Source organism: Grampus griseus (genome assembly GCF_964374135.1).
Source record: "Grampus griseus genome assembly, chromosome: 9".
In the NCBI taxonomy this organism is placed as follows: Eukaryota; Metazoa; Chordata; class Mammalia; order Artiodactyla; family Delphinidae; genus Grampus; species Grampus griseus.
The window spans coordinates 1,710,570-1,725,370 of NC_139003.1; the positions used below are offsets into that span (position 1 = coordinate 1,710,570).

The 14,801-nt window shown below is 40.7% G+C and overlaps 1 protein-coding gene across 4 annotated transcripts in view; it reads left to right on the forward strand.

The window, feature by feature from the left end:
* Positions 1-14,801, forward strand: part of LMBR1 (limb development membrane protein 1) — a 141,420-nt gene that overhangs the window by 64,855 nt on the left and 61,764 nt on the right. For all 4 annotated transcript variants that reach the window (XM_082662070.1, XM_082662067.1, XM_082662068.1 and 1 more), the window contains one exon: positions 14,385-14,511. In XM_082662070.1, coding sequence (XP_082518196.1) covers positions 14,385-14,511 — 127 coding nt within the window. The remainder of the gene's footprint in view (positions 1-14,384; positions 14,512-14,801) is intronic.

The following is a 14,801-nucleotide window of genomic DNA, read 5'->3' on the forward strand; positions in this document are numbered from 1 at the left end:
ATGGGTGCACAGTAGTTGTGGTGACGTTCCTTTAGGTTGGGTGATCTATCCACAGGTATTTAATAGACATATAAAGCTAAACAGTGTACAGACTGACATACCTCAGAGATACTGTGGGTTTGATTCCAGACCACTGCAGTAGAGGGAATATTGCAATAAAATGAGTTACACGAATTTTTTGGCTTCCCAGTACATATAAAAGTTGTCATTACACTATACTGTAGTCTGTTAAACGTGCAATAGCATTGTGTCTAAAAAACAATGTACATGGGCTTCCCTGGTGGCGCAGTGGTTGAGAGTCCGCCTGCCGATGCAGGGGACACGGGTTCGTGCCCCGGTCTGGGAAGATCCCACATGCCGCGGAGCGGCTGGGCCCGTGAGCCATGGCCACTGAGCCTGCGCGTCCGGAGCCTGTGCTCTGCAACGGGAGAGGCCACAACAGTGAGAGGCCCACATACCGCAAAAACAAAACAAAACAAAACAATGTACATACCTTAATTAAAAAATACCTCTTTGCTAATAGGAGTAAAGACACAGATATAGAGAATGGACTTAAGGACATGGGGACGGAGAAGGGCAAGCTGGGACGAAGTGAGAGAGTGACATGGACATATACGCACTACCAAATGTAAAATAGATAGCTAGTGGGAAGCAGCTGCATAGCATGGGGAGATCAACTCGGTGCTTTGTGACCACCTAGAGGGGTGGGATAGGGAGGGTGGGAGGGAGACGCAAGAGGGAGGGGATATGGGGATATATGTGTATGTATAGCTGATTCACTTTGTTATACAGCAGAAACTAACACACCATTGTAAAGCAATTATACTCCAATAAAGATGTGTAAAAAAAAATACCTCTTTGCTAAAAAAATACTAAGCATCCTCCGAGCCTTCAGTTAGTTGGTATCTTTTTGCTGGGGGAGGGTCTTGTCCTGCCTTGACGTTGGCTTCTGGCTGATCAGGGTGCTGCTGAGGAAGACCGGGGCGGGGTGGGGTGGGGGGGCGGTGGGTGGGTGGGGGGCGTGGCAGGCTCTTAGAATAAGACAACAGTGAAGTGTGCCGCGTCGACTGACTCTTCCTGTCACGAATGATTTCTCTGCAGTGTGCTGTGCTGTTTGGTAGCGTTTTACCAATGGTAGAACTTCTTTCAGAATTGGACTCAGTCCTCGCGGACCCTACTGCTGCCTCATCAACTAAGTTTATGTCATATTCTAAATCATTTGTTGTCATTTCCACAATCTTCACAGCATCTTCACCAGCAGTAGATTTCATCTCAAGAAACCATTTTTTTTTGCTCTCCATAAGAAGCAATGCTTTTCTGTGGAAGTTTATCCTGAGATTACAGCAATTCAGTCACATCTCAGGCTCCACTTCTAATTCTAGTTCTCCTGCTGTTGCTCCTCCACTGAAGTCTTGAACCCCTCAGAGTCATCCATGAAGGTTAGAATCAACTTCTCCCAAACTCCTATGAATGTTGGTATTTTGACCTCTTCCCATGAATCATAAATGTTCTTAATGGCATTTAGAATGGTGAATCCTTTCCAAAGGGTTTTCAAGTGACTTCGCCCAGATCATCAGAGGAATCACTATGGCAGCTATAGCCTTACGAAATGTATTTCTTAAATACGTCTTGAAAGTCAGAATTACTCCTTGATTCATGGGCAGCGGAACGGTTGTCGTGTTGGCAGGTATGAAAACAACATGAATCTCGTTGTACATCTCCATCAGAGCTGTCGGGTGACCAGGTGCATTGTCAGTGAGCAGTAGTTTTTGAAAGGAATCTTTTTTTCCGAGCAGTGGATCTCAGCAGTGGGTGTAAAGTGTCCAGTAAACTGTGTTGTAAACAGATGTGACATCATCCAGGCTTTGTTCCATTTGCAGAGCACAGGCATAGTGGATTTAGCATAATTCTTAGGGCCTAGGAGTTTTGGAATGGTTAATGAGCCCTGGCTTCAACTTCGTCACCAGCTGCATTAGCCCCTATCAAGAGTCAGCCTGTCAGTAGCCAGGACATGGAAGCAACCCAAGTGTCCATGACAGATGAATGGATAAGGATGTGGCACATATATACAATGGAATACTACTCAGCCATAAAAAGAAACGAAACTGAGCTATTTGTAGTGAGGTGGATGGACCTAGAGACTGTCATACAGAGTGAAGTAAGGCAGAAAGAAAAATACCGTATGCTAACACATATATATGGAATCTAAAAAAAAAAAAAAGTTCTCACGAACCCAGGGGCAGGACAGGAATAAAGATGCAGACGTAGAGAATGGACTTGAGGACACGGGGAGGGGGAAGGGTAAGCTGGGACGAAGTGAGAGAGTGGCATGGACATATACACACTACCAAACGTAAAATAGATAGCTAATGGGAAGCAGCCACATAGCACAGGGAGATCAGCTCGGTGCTTTGTGACCACCTAGAGGGGTGGGACTGGGAGGGTGGGAGGGAGACCTAAGAGGGAGGGGATATGGGGATATATGTATATGTATAGTTGATTCACTTTGTTATACAGCAGAAACTAACACACCATTGTAAAGCAATTGTACTCTAATAAAGATATTAAAAAAAAAAAAGAGTCAGCCTGTCCTTCGAAGCTTTGCAGCCACGCATTGACTTCTGTCTACTGTGGAAGTCCTAGTTGACATCTTTCACTAGAAGGCTCTCTTGTCTACATTGAAAATCCGTTGTTTCGTGTAGCCGCTCTCGTTAACGATCTGAGCTGGATCTGCTGGGTAACTTGCTGCGGCTTCTGCGTCAGCACTTGCTGCTTCGCCTTGCACTTTTCTGTTATGGAGACGGCTTCTTTCCTTAAACCTCGTGAGCCAGCCTCTGCTGGCTTCAAGCTTTTCTTCTGCAGCTTCCTCACCTGTCTCAGCTTCACAGACCTGAAGAGAGTCAGGGCCTGGCCTGCATTCGGCTTTGGCTTCAGGCAGTGTCGTGGCTGGTCTGATCGTCTATGCAGACCACTGAAACTTTCTCCTCAACAGCAATAAGGATGTGTTGCTTCCTTACCATTCGTGTGCTCACTGGAGCAGCACCTTAATCTCCTTCAAGAACGTTCCTTTGCCTTCACGACGTGGCTGTTTGGAGCAAGAGGCCTAGCCTTCAGCCCGTCAGCTTTCCACACGCCTTCCTCTCTCAGCTTCAGCATTTCTAGCTTTTGATTTAAACTGAGAGACATGCGACTCTTCCCTCACTTGAACGCTTGGAGGCCATTGTAGAGTTATTAGTTGGCCTGATTTCAACATTGTTGTGTCTCAGGGAACAGGGAGGTCCAAGGAGAGGGAGAGAGATGGGGGAAGGGCTGGTTGGTGGAGCAGACAGAACACACACAACATTTATTGATTGTTGCCATCTTGTATTGGTGTAGTTCATGATGTCCAAAACAATTACAGTAGTAACATCAAAGATCACTGATCACAGATCACCATAACAAATATAATAAAAATGAAAAAGTTTGAAATATTGTGAGAATTACCAAAATGTAACACAGAGACACAAAGTGAGCAAATGCTGCTGAAAAAGTGGCACCGATAGACTTGTTCGACGCAGGTTTGCCACAAACCTTCAATTTGTAAAAAATGCAATTATCTGCAAAGTGCAAATTGTAGAAGTGCAAAGGGAAAGAAAACGAGACATGTCTATACTTTCAGTATTTAAAAATAGAAAGGAAAAAAGGTTATTTCTTGGTGATGGGCTCATATTAACCAAACTGATATGAAAAACCAAAATGCCAATTTGTTGATATTCAATGGAAAACTATAAAATAATCACACATGCATGCACACCTACACACCCAAAGTAGCTGTTACTGAGAGCTGGAGGGGCTGTGGAAATGAGAGAGAGGGGCCCAACGCAGCTTTGGAGGAATTGGTCTGGGTTTAGAGTAGGCAGACAGCCTTAAGCTTTTTGTGTATGTTTCCTATTTTGTTCACTGTCATAAGGATAGCTCTTCTGTGGTATTTTGGAATTCCTAGTGCTTTTTGTGTAAATGTACTGTTTGCCACAAAAGCAATATGACACTATTACCTAAATTATCATGTGGAATTGCTTTTATATTAATATTCTACACTTTAGTATCTTGTACATTTTGCTATAGTCATGTAATAAATAATAACCCTAATGATCTTTCTTTTGTTGTGTCTGTATTGGAACTTGTGCCTGGGTGTTTTATGACAGGACTAGTAAGGTATTGGCTACAATGTTCTGTTATATTAAAGGACTGAGCGTTTGCTCAGCATGAGCTTGCTATTACGGAATTGAAAATTAATATTCTAGTAAAAGAAACTTTTGTGTATTTTGATTTAGTTCCTTTGCTAAAATTATAGGTTGCCTTAAGTATGTATTAAGCATTCTCCCTCCACCTCCTATTTCCACATCAGTTTGTCTTTTATGTCTTATTTCTGTCTTGTGGGGAGGGTAGAAAACACAGGCTCCAGAAGCTGACAGACCTGAATTTAAAGAGAGTTCTGGCAGGCCTGGAACAGGGTGACCATAGATTATTTAACATTTTTGGATGTGAGCTTTCTCATTTATAATAAATTTGCCTTTATTGTGAATATTCAGTGAGCACATATAAAGCAACTACGTAGTAGGAGCTTTGCAAATAGTTCCCATTTCTTTTTTTCCGTCAAGTTTATAACTAAAGAATTATTAGAACAGAATTAGAAATAGAAAAGATCCTTACTGGCTAACCATTAAATTATTTTGATGTGATGAAGTGTACTGAGAAATGTTTTTTTCCCAAATTTAGAATTATGTTTAAACATTTTGAAATAAAGTCCCTGCAGTCTTTTTACAATTCAGTTCTTTCATTTACGTGTTGGAAACTTGCTGTATTAATTCATTTACTTGCAATCTGGAGGATTTTGTTTGTTTAATATCATGAGAAATTTCTGCCCATAAATTAAATATAGTGAACATCTTAGTTCAGTGAACAGCAATGTTAGTATTATTATTTTAACTTATTCTAAAATACTTTCTTTTTGTCAAGTTTTAATAACTTGAGAATCTTATAGTTTTAATTTTTCTACTGTGTATGACTATATTAAATATGTATATATATATAATAAACTGAAGAAAATATTAATATTAAAAAACAATTCACTATAGAGCCTAACAACACTTTCTATAAAGTTATTTTCTTTGACTTGGGACCAAAACTCTTTTTGTCTATACTTTTAATTATTACTTTGGGAGCAAAGGGGGAAATGGTTGGCACTCTCTAGGAATGCTTGTTTGTAGTTTTTTCATGGTTTAAAATAATTAATACCTGCCTTTATTTTCTGTTCTTTATTAGTGATTCTATCGATCTTCCCCAGATGACTGCATGTATGTTTGGTGCAGTCTTGATGTCATGCTGAGCAAACCTTATCTTAATGTTACTAAGAGACCCTTTTTGTTAAATGGAAACAATGGCTTGATATTTATTTTAAATGTTCTGTGAATGTAGAAATTTTTCCCAGGCTTTCCTGATGGGTGGAGACATAGTATATAAAGTGGTGTTTACATACCTTCCAAGAGGTCAAGATGTCCATGCAAAATCTTGTTTAAATGTTCATCACCATAGAAACATATCAGTTTATTGTTAGAGCTTTTGTAAATATATTGTAATTTTCACTTCATTGATGTTCAGTACAGAGCATTTAATGTGTAATTGACCAGCACCAAAATTTGGTGTTTAGCCTTTACTAGCTTATTTAATCTAATTTAAACTTAAAATATTGAGATAGTTGTAATTTCCAAAACAATACTGGTATGAAACTAATGTAATTAATTATATAGCTTACTTTTCTTAAAAACAAGATGATGTTTCCTTGACAGAAAGTACTTTATTTTGGTGATGTTTTTTACTAATACACTGAGTGCTTATTACACTATGATTTTAATAAAAGAGATGGAGTTTCATTAAGGTAACTTAGATTTATGGTTTTTGGGAGGGGTTAAGACAAGTATTCATAAATATATTATGAAGTTTATGAAATCCTAGTACTGTATGGCATAGTATAAGCATTCAGAATTGTGTGAGCAAGTACAACTGTTGATGATAAGTAGTTCTTATAGTTCTGTGATCTCGTATTCAGGAGACTTTTCTTAATTTTTTAGATGAACAATGGTAACCTTCTTCCACTCTGACAATGTTTTGCTACTTTGTTGTTTGCAGGGTATTTCAGTAAGTTATTCTGACATCTGGCACATCTTTTAGCTCAGTGTATGCAAGAATGGAGTTGATAGGGACCTTCCCCTTGGGGCTTCCTAGCTCCTGATTCTGACTCTTAATGGAAAAATGAGCAGTAGGCATATTTTTTTGCTTATATGCTGTCCTGCTGGTGATTAATGGTAGTGATAAAAGCTCTCACAATGCTTTTCATTACTTTGCAGACAGAACCACATACAAAAGTTCAAAAAGCTCACACACTACATACCACAAAGCCTATACTCTTTAGGCTTTGTAATATTTTACTGATCTCAAGAAAGGTAGTGATAATTTGTATATTTTTGGCACTCATATGAGCCAGTCGATGCCAGATTAACAAATGAAGTTTCTGATTATTATAATCCCTTCACCTCTCTTCTCTCTATTCTAAAGTTGTTGAAGGTAAAAAATCTGCCACATTGCATTTAATGAAAAGATTTGTTATATTTTTCTGTTGGTTTTGCTAAAGCTCATAAATATGATATTTAATTGATTTCAAGTTGGGCTGATTTTGTCCCATTTAATCCCCAAAAGGGAATAAAAATAAAAGGAAAACATAATTGTCCTAGCCTCCTAGTGGATTAAGTCAGTATAACAGTTATTTCTAACTACATCAGTTATCTTCAATATTTCATAAACAGGTATAATCATATTCCATAATTTTGATGGCTTGCTCTGTGGCAGCCTTTTCTGTAATTCCTAATTTACTCTTCTTTAAATTTAGATTAATAACTGAAAATGAGCAGATTCCTTTTTATGAGTTGTTATCTTTCAAAAGAAATGATCAATTTGAAATCAATTTTTGAAGAGTTCATATGCTTTGACTGCAGAGGTTTATTTGTTTAAATGTTTCTTATTTGTCTGCTTAAGCATGTGAGTGTACATTTTAGACATTTTTTCTTGATATTATTCACATATTTATAATAGAAAAAACATCCTCTTGGAATGATAATATTGATATCTGTTTCCTTTTAGAAAGACTGTTCACATATACTTTTTAATCACATAAGAGATTTATTTGGGGCTTAGTTTGTAAGTATATGTGGATAAATATGTGGCTATTTAACTTCATTGTCACTTTCAGACTGGTTTATACTTAGGTTGCATTTTAAATGCTATTTATTTTTCTTAATGAGAGAATGTATTTTTACTTTATATAAATAGAATGGAGTAATTCTTAAACTTTGTAATGGATTTCTTCTCTTTGACATAAATGCTACTTGAAACACTAATCTATAGCATGTTAAAAGAGGCTAATCTAGAGCTATAGCATGTTAAAAGAGGCTGTTACTTTCACCAGGCTGTTCAAAGAATTTTATGTCAAGGTTAAATTTAGGAAAATGACCAGAAAGTACTTGAGAGTGCAGAGAGTACTTAGATTTTGTTAGAAACAGACTGTTAGTAGTCTGCTGTGACCTATATGGTAACCATTAGCCACGTGTGGCTATATACATTTAAAATACCTAAAATCAGTAAAATTAAAAACCAGTTCTTCAGTCACAGTAGCTACATTCTAAGTACTCAATAAACACATATGGTTATTAGCTATGTTAATGGATAGCACAGAATAGAGCATTTATATCATCACAGAAATATATGTTGGACAGCACTGTTCTATGCTATTTAATCATAAATAATTTGTTCTTTTTTCATCTATGATTAGTTTGCACACTATCTAAACAGCAGAAAAAAGAGTAAGGCCCAACTTTAAGGATATATACTTACGCAGCACCCCAGTTAGAGGTGCAGTCCCAGTTAGAGAATGGTGCTAATGAGGTTCGATTTTTTTAAAATTTTTAATTAATTTTATTGGAGTACAGTTGCTTTACAATGTTGTGTTAGTTTCTGCTGTACAGCAAAGTGAATCAGCTATACGTATACATATATCCCCTCTTTTTTGGATTTCCTTCCCATTTAGGTCACCACAGAGCACTGAGTAGAGTTCCCTGTGCTATACAGTAGGTTCTCATTAGTTATCTATTTTGTACATAGTATCAATAGTGTATATATGTCATTCCCAATCTCCCAATTCATCCCACCCTCCCCTTGCCCCCTTGGTATCCATATGTTTGTTCTCTATGTCTGTGTCTCTTGCAAATAAGATCATCTACCATTTTTCTGGATACCACATATATGCATTAATATACGATATTTGTTTTTCTCTTTCTGACTTACTTCACTCTGTATGACAGTCTCTAGGTCCATCCACGTCTCTGCAAATGACCAAGTTTTGTTCCTTTTTATGGCTGAGTAATATTCCATTGTATGTATGTACCACATGAGATTTGATCTTCATTGTTTGTTGTTGCATTAATGCATCTGTTTCCCAGGTGCAGGCCCGTACCTCGGTTAGTAAGTTATGACTAAGAGTGGCATGATCAGATTTGCATTTTGAGAATATCACATTTCCATGCGATGTAGGCACCAGGTCAGGGAGAGACAAGAGTGTGGATGTAGGACTAGTAGCTAGGAGGCTGGGGTGTTCACCAGATAGACGTCGTGGCAGTAGGAAGAGAGGTGGATGAACTTGAGTCATAATTACTTAGGAGAATCAAAAGGACTCGGTGTTTGACTGGACCAGGGTCCAGGGTGTGTGTACGTGTTTTGGGGAGGGGGGGGTGCAGCAGGAAAGGAGGTGACAGGGATGTTTCCAGAGTGTCTGGCAAAACAACAAAGTGGATAATGGTGCCATTTATTGAGGTATGTGACACGGAAGGAGGAGCAGGTCTAAGGGATAAAATGATGAATTTGATTTTAGAATTCAGTTTAAGGTAGCTGTGAGATATCTAAGGCAAGGTGGCCATTGGGATGTATGGATCTTGGCCTCAGGGGTAATATTTGGACTAAAGGTACAAACTTGAGAGTCGTTGGCCACGTGAGGAGGCAAGATCATCCAGGGAGGAAGAGAGAGTCTATCTGGTAGACCATCTTCATGAGAATTGACTGAGGAGCCGCTTTGTACAGGTACTCAGGAATTGACAATCCCCGTGGTAAATGTGTTCCATGCTGATGTTTGAGAAGCATTGATACAGCTTGTGAAAAGATGAACATCTAAGACTGTGCCATCGGAGAAAAGGGGTCTGAGATACTTTCCTTTACCGCATGAAAGAAATAGGGATGGAGACAGAGATCAAGGGATAGGGGAAGGGAGCTGAGGGGACGTGCAGACCACCCAGCTGTGTCTTACTAAGGGAGAGGTAAGGTCCCCTGTAGTTAAGAACGTAGGGCCTGAGATTAGGGTCAAGGAGACTGGAACACGTTTACAAACCTTTGAGGGAATTATTAGCCAGAGATCAGTATAAGGATTGCCGGGTAACATTGAAGGCCTGCTTTGGAATATGTAGTAGCAAAAATTTCTCATGATTTTGTAAATTTCTTTAACAATGCTGAGAATTTGGAGTGAACTTCCAGGTGGAATTAAACTGGTCTGGTGGAAGTTAAAGGGGCCAGGAATACTAGAATATTATTGATACTGAATTATCATTAAAATATACTCGTTCGCTATGGGGTTTAGACCAGTGAAAACAAGGCTGATTGGAGGGATTGGGAAGATGAAGGGAGGAGAGATAATCACGATGAGGACATAGAGCTAGGTTAGAGCTAGGTTAGAGCTAGGTTGGAGCTAGGTTGGAGCTAGGTTAGAGCTAGGTTAGAGCTAGGTTAGCGCTAGGTTAGCGCTAGGTTGGAGCTAGGTTGGAGCTAGCTTAGAGCTAGGTTAGAGCTAGGTTGGAGCTAGGTTGGAGCTAGGTTGGAGCTAGGTTAGAGCTAGGTTGGAGCTAGGTTAGCGCTAGGTTAGAGCTAGGTTAGCGCTAGGTTGGAGCTAGGTTGGAGCTAGGTTGGCGCTAGGTTGGCGCTAGGTTGGCGCTAGGTTAGCGCTAGGTTGGAGCTAGGTTGGAGCTAGGTTGGAGCTAGGTTAGAGCTAGGTTAGAGCTAGGTTAGTGCTAGGTTGGAGCTAGGTTGGAGCTAGGTTAGAGCTAGATTAGTGCTAGGTTAGAGCTAGGTTAGCGCTAGGTTAGCGCTAGGTTGGAGCTAGGTTGGAGCTAGGTTAGAGCTAGGTTAGAGCTAGGTTAGCGCTAGGTAGCGCTAGTTAGAGCTAGGTTAGAGCTAGGTTAGAGCTAGGTTAGTGCTAGGTTGGAGCTAGGTTAGAGCTAGTTAGAGCTAGGTTAGTGCTAGGTTAGAGCTAGGTTAGCGCTAGGTTAGAGCTAGGTTGGAGGGCTGAAAGATTGGAGGAGACTAGGAGGCTGTGGGCTGAGGGACAGCTTTACCATGTGACCTCTCAGAATTGGGCCTGAGAGATGATGGGGTCTGGTTAGCTGTGTGGGCGGCCATAGTAGAATGCAGGTCAGGTTCATTATGAGCGTGTATGGTGCTTAGGGTGGCAGGGGATGTGATGAGAAGCTCTTGTGAACTGGGTGCTCGTGTATCAAGAAAGATGGGATTGTTTCTTCTAGGTCTGTACATGGTAGGTGGCAAAGATGGGAAAGAGTGACAAGGTGGCATTCGAAGGTGGTATAAATTTAATTGAGAAAGACAAATGATATGCGAATTCCCGAGCCTTGGAGATTCCAAACACAAAGGCAACAGTTTGAGTTATTACGGTTAATCCTTACTAGGTACCAGACATTGAGCTCAGCATGTTGCACATGTTGACTCATTTGGTTCTGATAACAACCCATGAGGTAAGGGTGTCATTAAGAAACTCATTCTACAAAGGAGGAAACTGAGCCACAGTGTGGTTTAGGCATTTGCCTAGAGTTACACAGTTGGTCAGTGATGGAAACAGGATTTGAGCCCAAGTGGTCTGCTGCTAGAGTTGGGGCTCTTTTTTTTTTTTGTTTTTTGTTTGTTTGCGGTACGCGGGCCTCTCACCATTGTGACCTCTCCCGTTGCAGAGCACAGGCTCCGGACGCACAGGCCCAGCGGCCATGGCTCACGGGCCCAGCCGCTCCGCGGCACGTGGGATCCTCCCGGACCGGGGCACGAACCCGTGTCCCCTGCATCGGCAGGTGGACTCTCAACCACTGCGCCACCAGGGAAGCCCTAGAGTTGGGGCTCTTAACGAGCTTATTATACTGTCTATCTCATACACCGAACTTGGATTTTTTTGTGTGTGTGTGCGGTACACGGGCCTCTCACTGCTGTGGCCTCTCTCGTTGCGGAGCACAGGCTCCGGACGCACAAGCTCAGCGGCCATGGCTCACGGGCCCAGCCGCTCCGTGGCACGTGGGATCTTCCCGGACCAGGGCACGAACCCGTGTCCCCTGCATCGGCAGGTGGACTCTCAGCCACTGTGCCACCAGGGAAGCCCTGAACTTGGATATTTTTTAAAAGTTATTCTTACTGGTGCCAAACTCTTGGATCTTTATTATTGTAAGAAAAAAATTGAAAATTAAAACAACATTAGTTTGTTCTCCTATTTCTTAAAGTCATATACATCCACTCTAAAAAATTCGGAAAATATAGCAAGGCACCAAGTATACAAGAAAAATAATTCCCCGTCACCGTAGCCCTAGACGGGACAGTTCCTTTCAGCTGGCCTTGCAAGGCTTGCTGGACATTGTCACTGTAAGACCCCTTCCTGCTTCCGCTCAGGGAGAGGGAGCTGTAGCCAGACTGGCGGTGGGTTGTCTCACTCCCCTTCACAGCTCAGACCCCAGACACTTGCCAGCTGCCAGGTCATGGGGGCCCTTACTTCTCCTTCCTGCCTACGGCCTGAGTGAGAGGATTCATGGCTCGATCCTGGGGGTCTTCTTGTAGCCCTGAACCCAACCTGTGTGGGCCCTTGTTTGTTCTTACCTAGAAAGCCGTGTGAACTTTCCATTCTTGTTGCCCAAAGCTTTCCAGAACTGCAGAGGTCTGAGATACTATGGTACTTGCAAGCTGACAGGTTAGTTTGCCAGACTCACAGACCCTGGTTGTAGACACAGACTCCTGGGTCAGAGGCTTCATTACCTAGTGTGCAGGCACAGGAGCCTCCTGTTCCTGTCAGTTCCCCAGGACCCCGAGCCCCGTGGGGGTGATGTGGCCTAGGTGGGAGCTGTCCCCACAGTGGGCTCGTGTCATGGCTGAGGAGCCCGCATTATTTGTAATGGGGTGCAAGCAAGCCTGCCTGCCCTGTGCTCTGCGGGGGGACCTTCTCTTTCACACTGTACGGTAAGCAGACCTGCCTCTACTGCAGAGATACCATCTCTGCCTTCCAAGGCTGTTTGCTGTACAGAAGTCTTTGAAAAGACAGTCCAGAGTGAGGACTGCCCCTCCCTCTGCTTGTGAGATGCATAGAAGTGGGAGAGACCCATGGAGCACTGCCTTTCAACACAGACAGATTTGATGAAAAACAAATTTAACTGCTAAGAAATACTTCTTACCAAAATATCAGAGGAAGTGTGTAAATCTTATTGGTGATTGGTTCCCCAAATTTATTATCATTATAACACTTAAACTTATTGTTACATTGTAATTGCTTAATATAATAATTATAACATGTATTATTAAAATGCCCATTTTTTGGACATCAGGTCTCAAACAGTTCCAAGCAGCACTACTGTTTAGCTCATACATCAAAACACTTAAGACACGTGTTACATGTTTTGAGAGCTCTGATGTTCCCATGGGCTGGTCAGAGGCACGCAGGATTCGGGCTCCAGTCAGAGGCAGAAAAAGACAAAGCTGAGGGGGGGTGTAACACATGCACTCCAGAGCCTACTCTTTTTATCTTTTATTTATAGACTTTCCAGATAATATTTAATGTGTGATTAAAAGGTTCTTGCTTAGAAAGAGAGGAAGAGAGAAAAAAATCAGTGCTAAAAGGTAGTGGTCATGTTCTGGTATCCTAATGGTTTGAATGTATGAAGTGTAGATTCAGAGAGTTCTTCAGTAAGTAGGAGTGTATTTTTTAGTAGTGCATTTTGTGACTGTTCCTGTTTCATCTCGCTTGAGTAATAGCTACTGTGAGATCTAATGTGTTAAATAAAATACAGGTCGTCATCACTCTGGTTTACTGGCCTCCCTTGCTGTGAGTGTGTAAGGTGCCCTGACCCTTCCATTTGAAGGCACATTTTAACCTGTCAGGGGCAGTCTGGTAAGGCTGGACTAAGAAGAAAAGACCACTTCAACTCTGAGTCGTCATTTAGGGCTGGGAGCACTTTGGCCATGGCTTTAGGACATTTCCTTTCCTGTTGAATTTGAGGAACTGGGGTGCTGTGATTTAAGTGCAACCTGTGTCTGTAATTCAGAAGTTAGAAAATAATATTTAGGGCAAAACTGAAATAAGTCTATGTTTTAGATTTTTATTTATAGTTCATATCTTCAAACTTTTTAATATGGAAGGAAAGATTACGTGACTTATTGAGAAACATGGATATAATTTTGGTGTGTTAGATGTTGTAAATTAGTGCATCACAGTATAAAATAGCAACATGAATCTTTACATTTAGGTACAGGTTCAATCATGTGATGACTTTCTAAGAATATGAGAAAGTTGTTTTTTGTTTTTGCCTTGTCCCGTAGGTGTTGATTTTAAGTCTGGCCTCTCGTTTGGCCCTGAGGTCAGAATTTGTTTTATATTTGAAACAAAATTGTGCCTGATGATTCTTTATTATATTCCAGCCTCGTGGATTTAATGAAAATTCTATCTAACGTGGAGAAAGGGACGCTATTTAATTGATATAAATACTATCCATTTCAACGGTTTCTAAGGCTGGATTACCACGAGGAGTTCTTCGTCTGGGCACTAGAGGGCTCTGGAGGCTGTGGGGAGCTAAGAACCCCCGTGTTCTCTAGTAGATGGTGCTTTATGCTTTCCCCAAGTTGGGTGTTCTCGGAACTGTTTGGCGGTCACCTTAATTAGCCTTATATTCCCTTGATTAGAATCACAGATAAAAATTTGTTAATCTCCTTTCTTGGTGGAAAGTGTTAGGAAAGTAATTAATTGTTTAAAGTGGCTCTGCAAAATGTTTTTATGAAGAATTGTTTTGGTACTTTCTTCAAAGCTTAATGGTGTTTTACATAATTTTGAAAAGTCAGCTTAAACGTTACAACAGTAAACATTTAGTGTTTTTTGTCCTGCTAATAAATGTAAATTTCCTCCCCTTTCAAAGAATTTTTATGCTTTCATATAGACAGAAACCTAGTTGTTCATGTGATGAAATAAAATATTAAAATTATATCTTTATTATATTTTTCAGGGAATCCGAGCCCGAATTTTAGAAACTCTGGTCATGCTTATTCTTCTGGCCTTGCTTATTCTTGGGATAGTGTGGGTAGCCTTGGCGCTCATTGACAATGACGCTGCGAGTATGGAATCTTTATATGGTACGGATTGACTTGTTTAAACCAGTTTCTCTAGTGGAGACTACAGTTTGGAATATAATTACACATTCACTTTTTAAAACATTTTAATAGTTCTTTGTATAGTTAATCCTTGTTGTTAATTTACAAAATTAAAAAGTCTTTCGACATGTTTAAGGAAAGAAATGAATGTTTGTGTGTTTCTTGTATGTAGAATGAGCAAGCAGCTTTTCAGATTTTTTTTCTTCCTTTGGTTAATTGGTTTCTGTTCTTAAAATTCCATGGAGGCTCATTTTCTCCCTCCAAACAGGTTT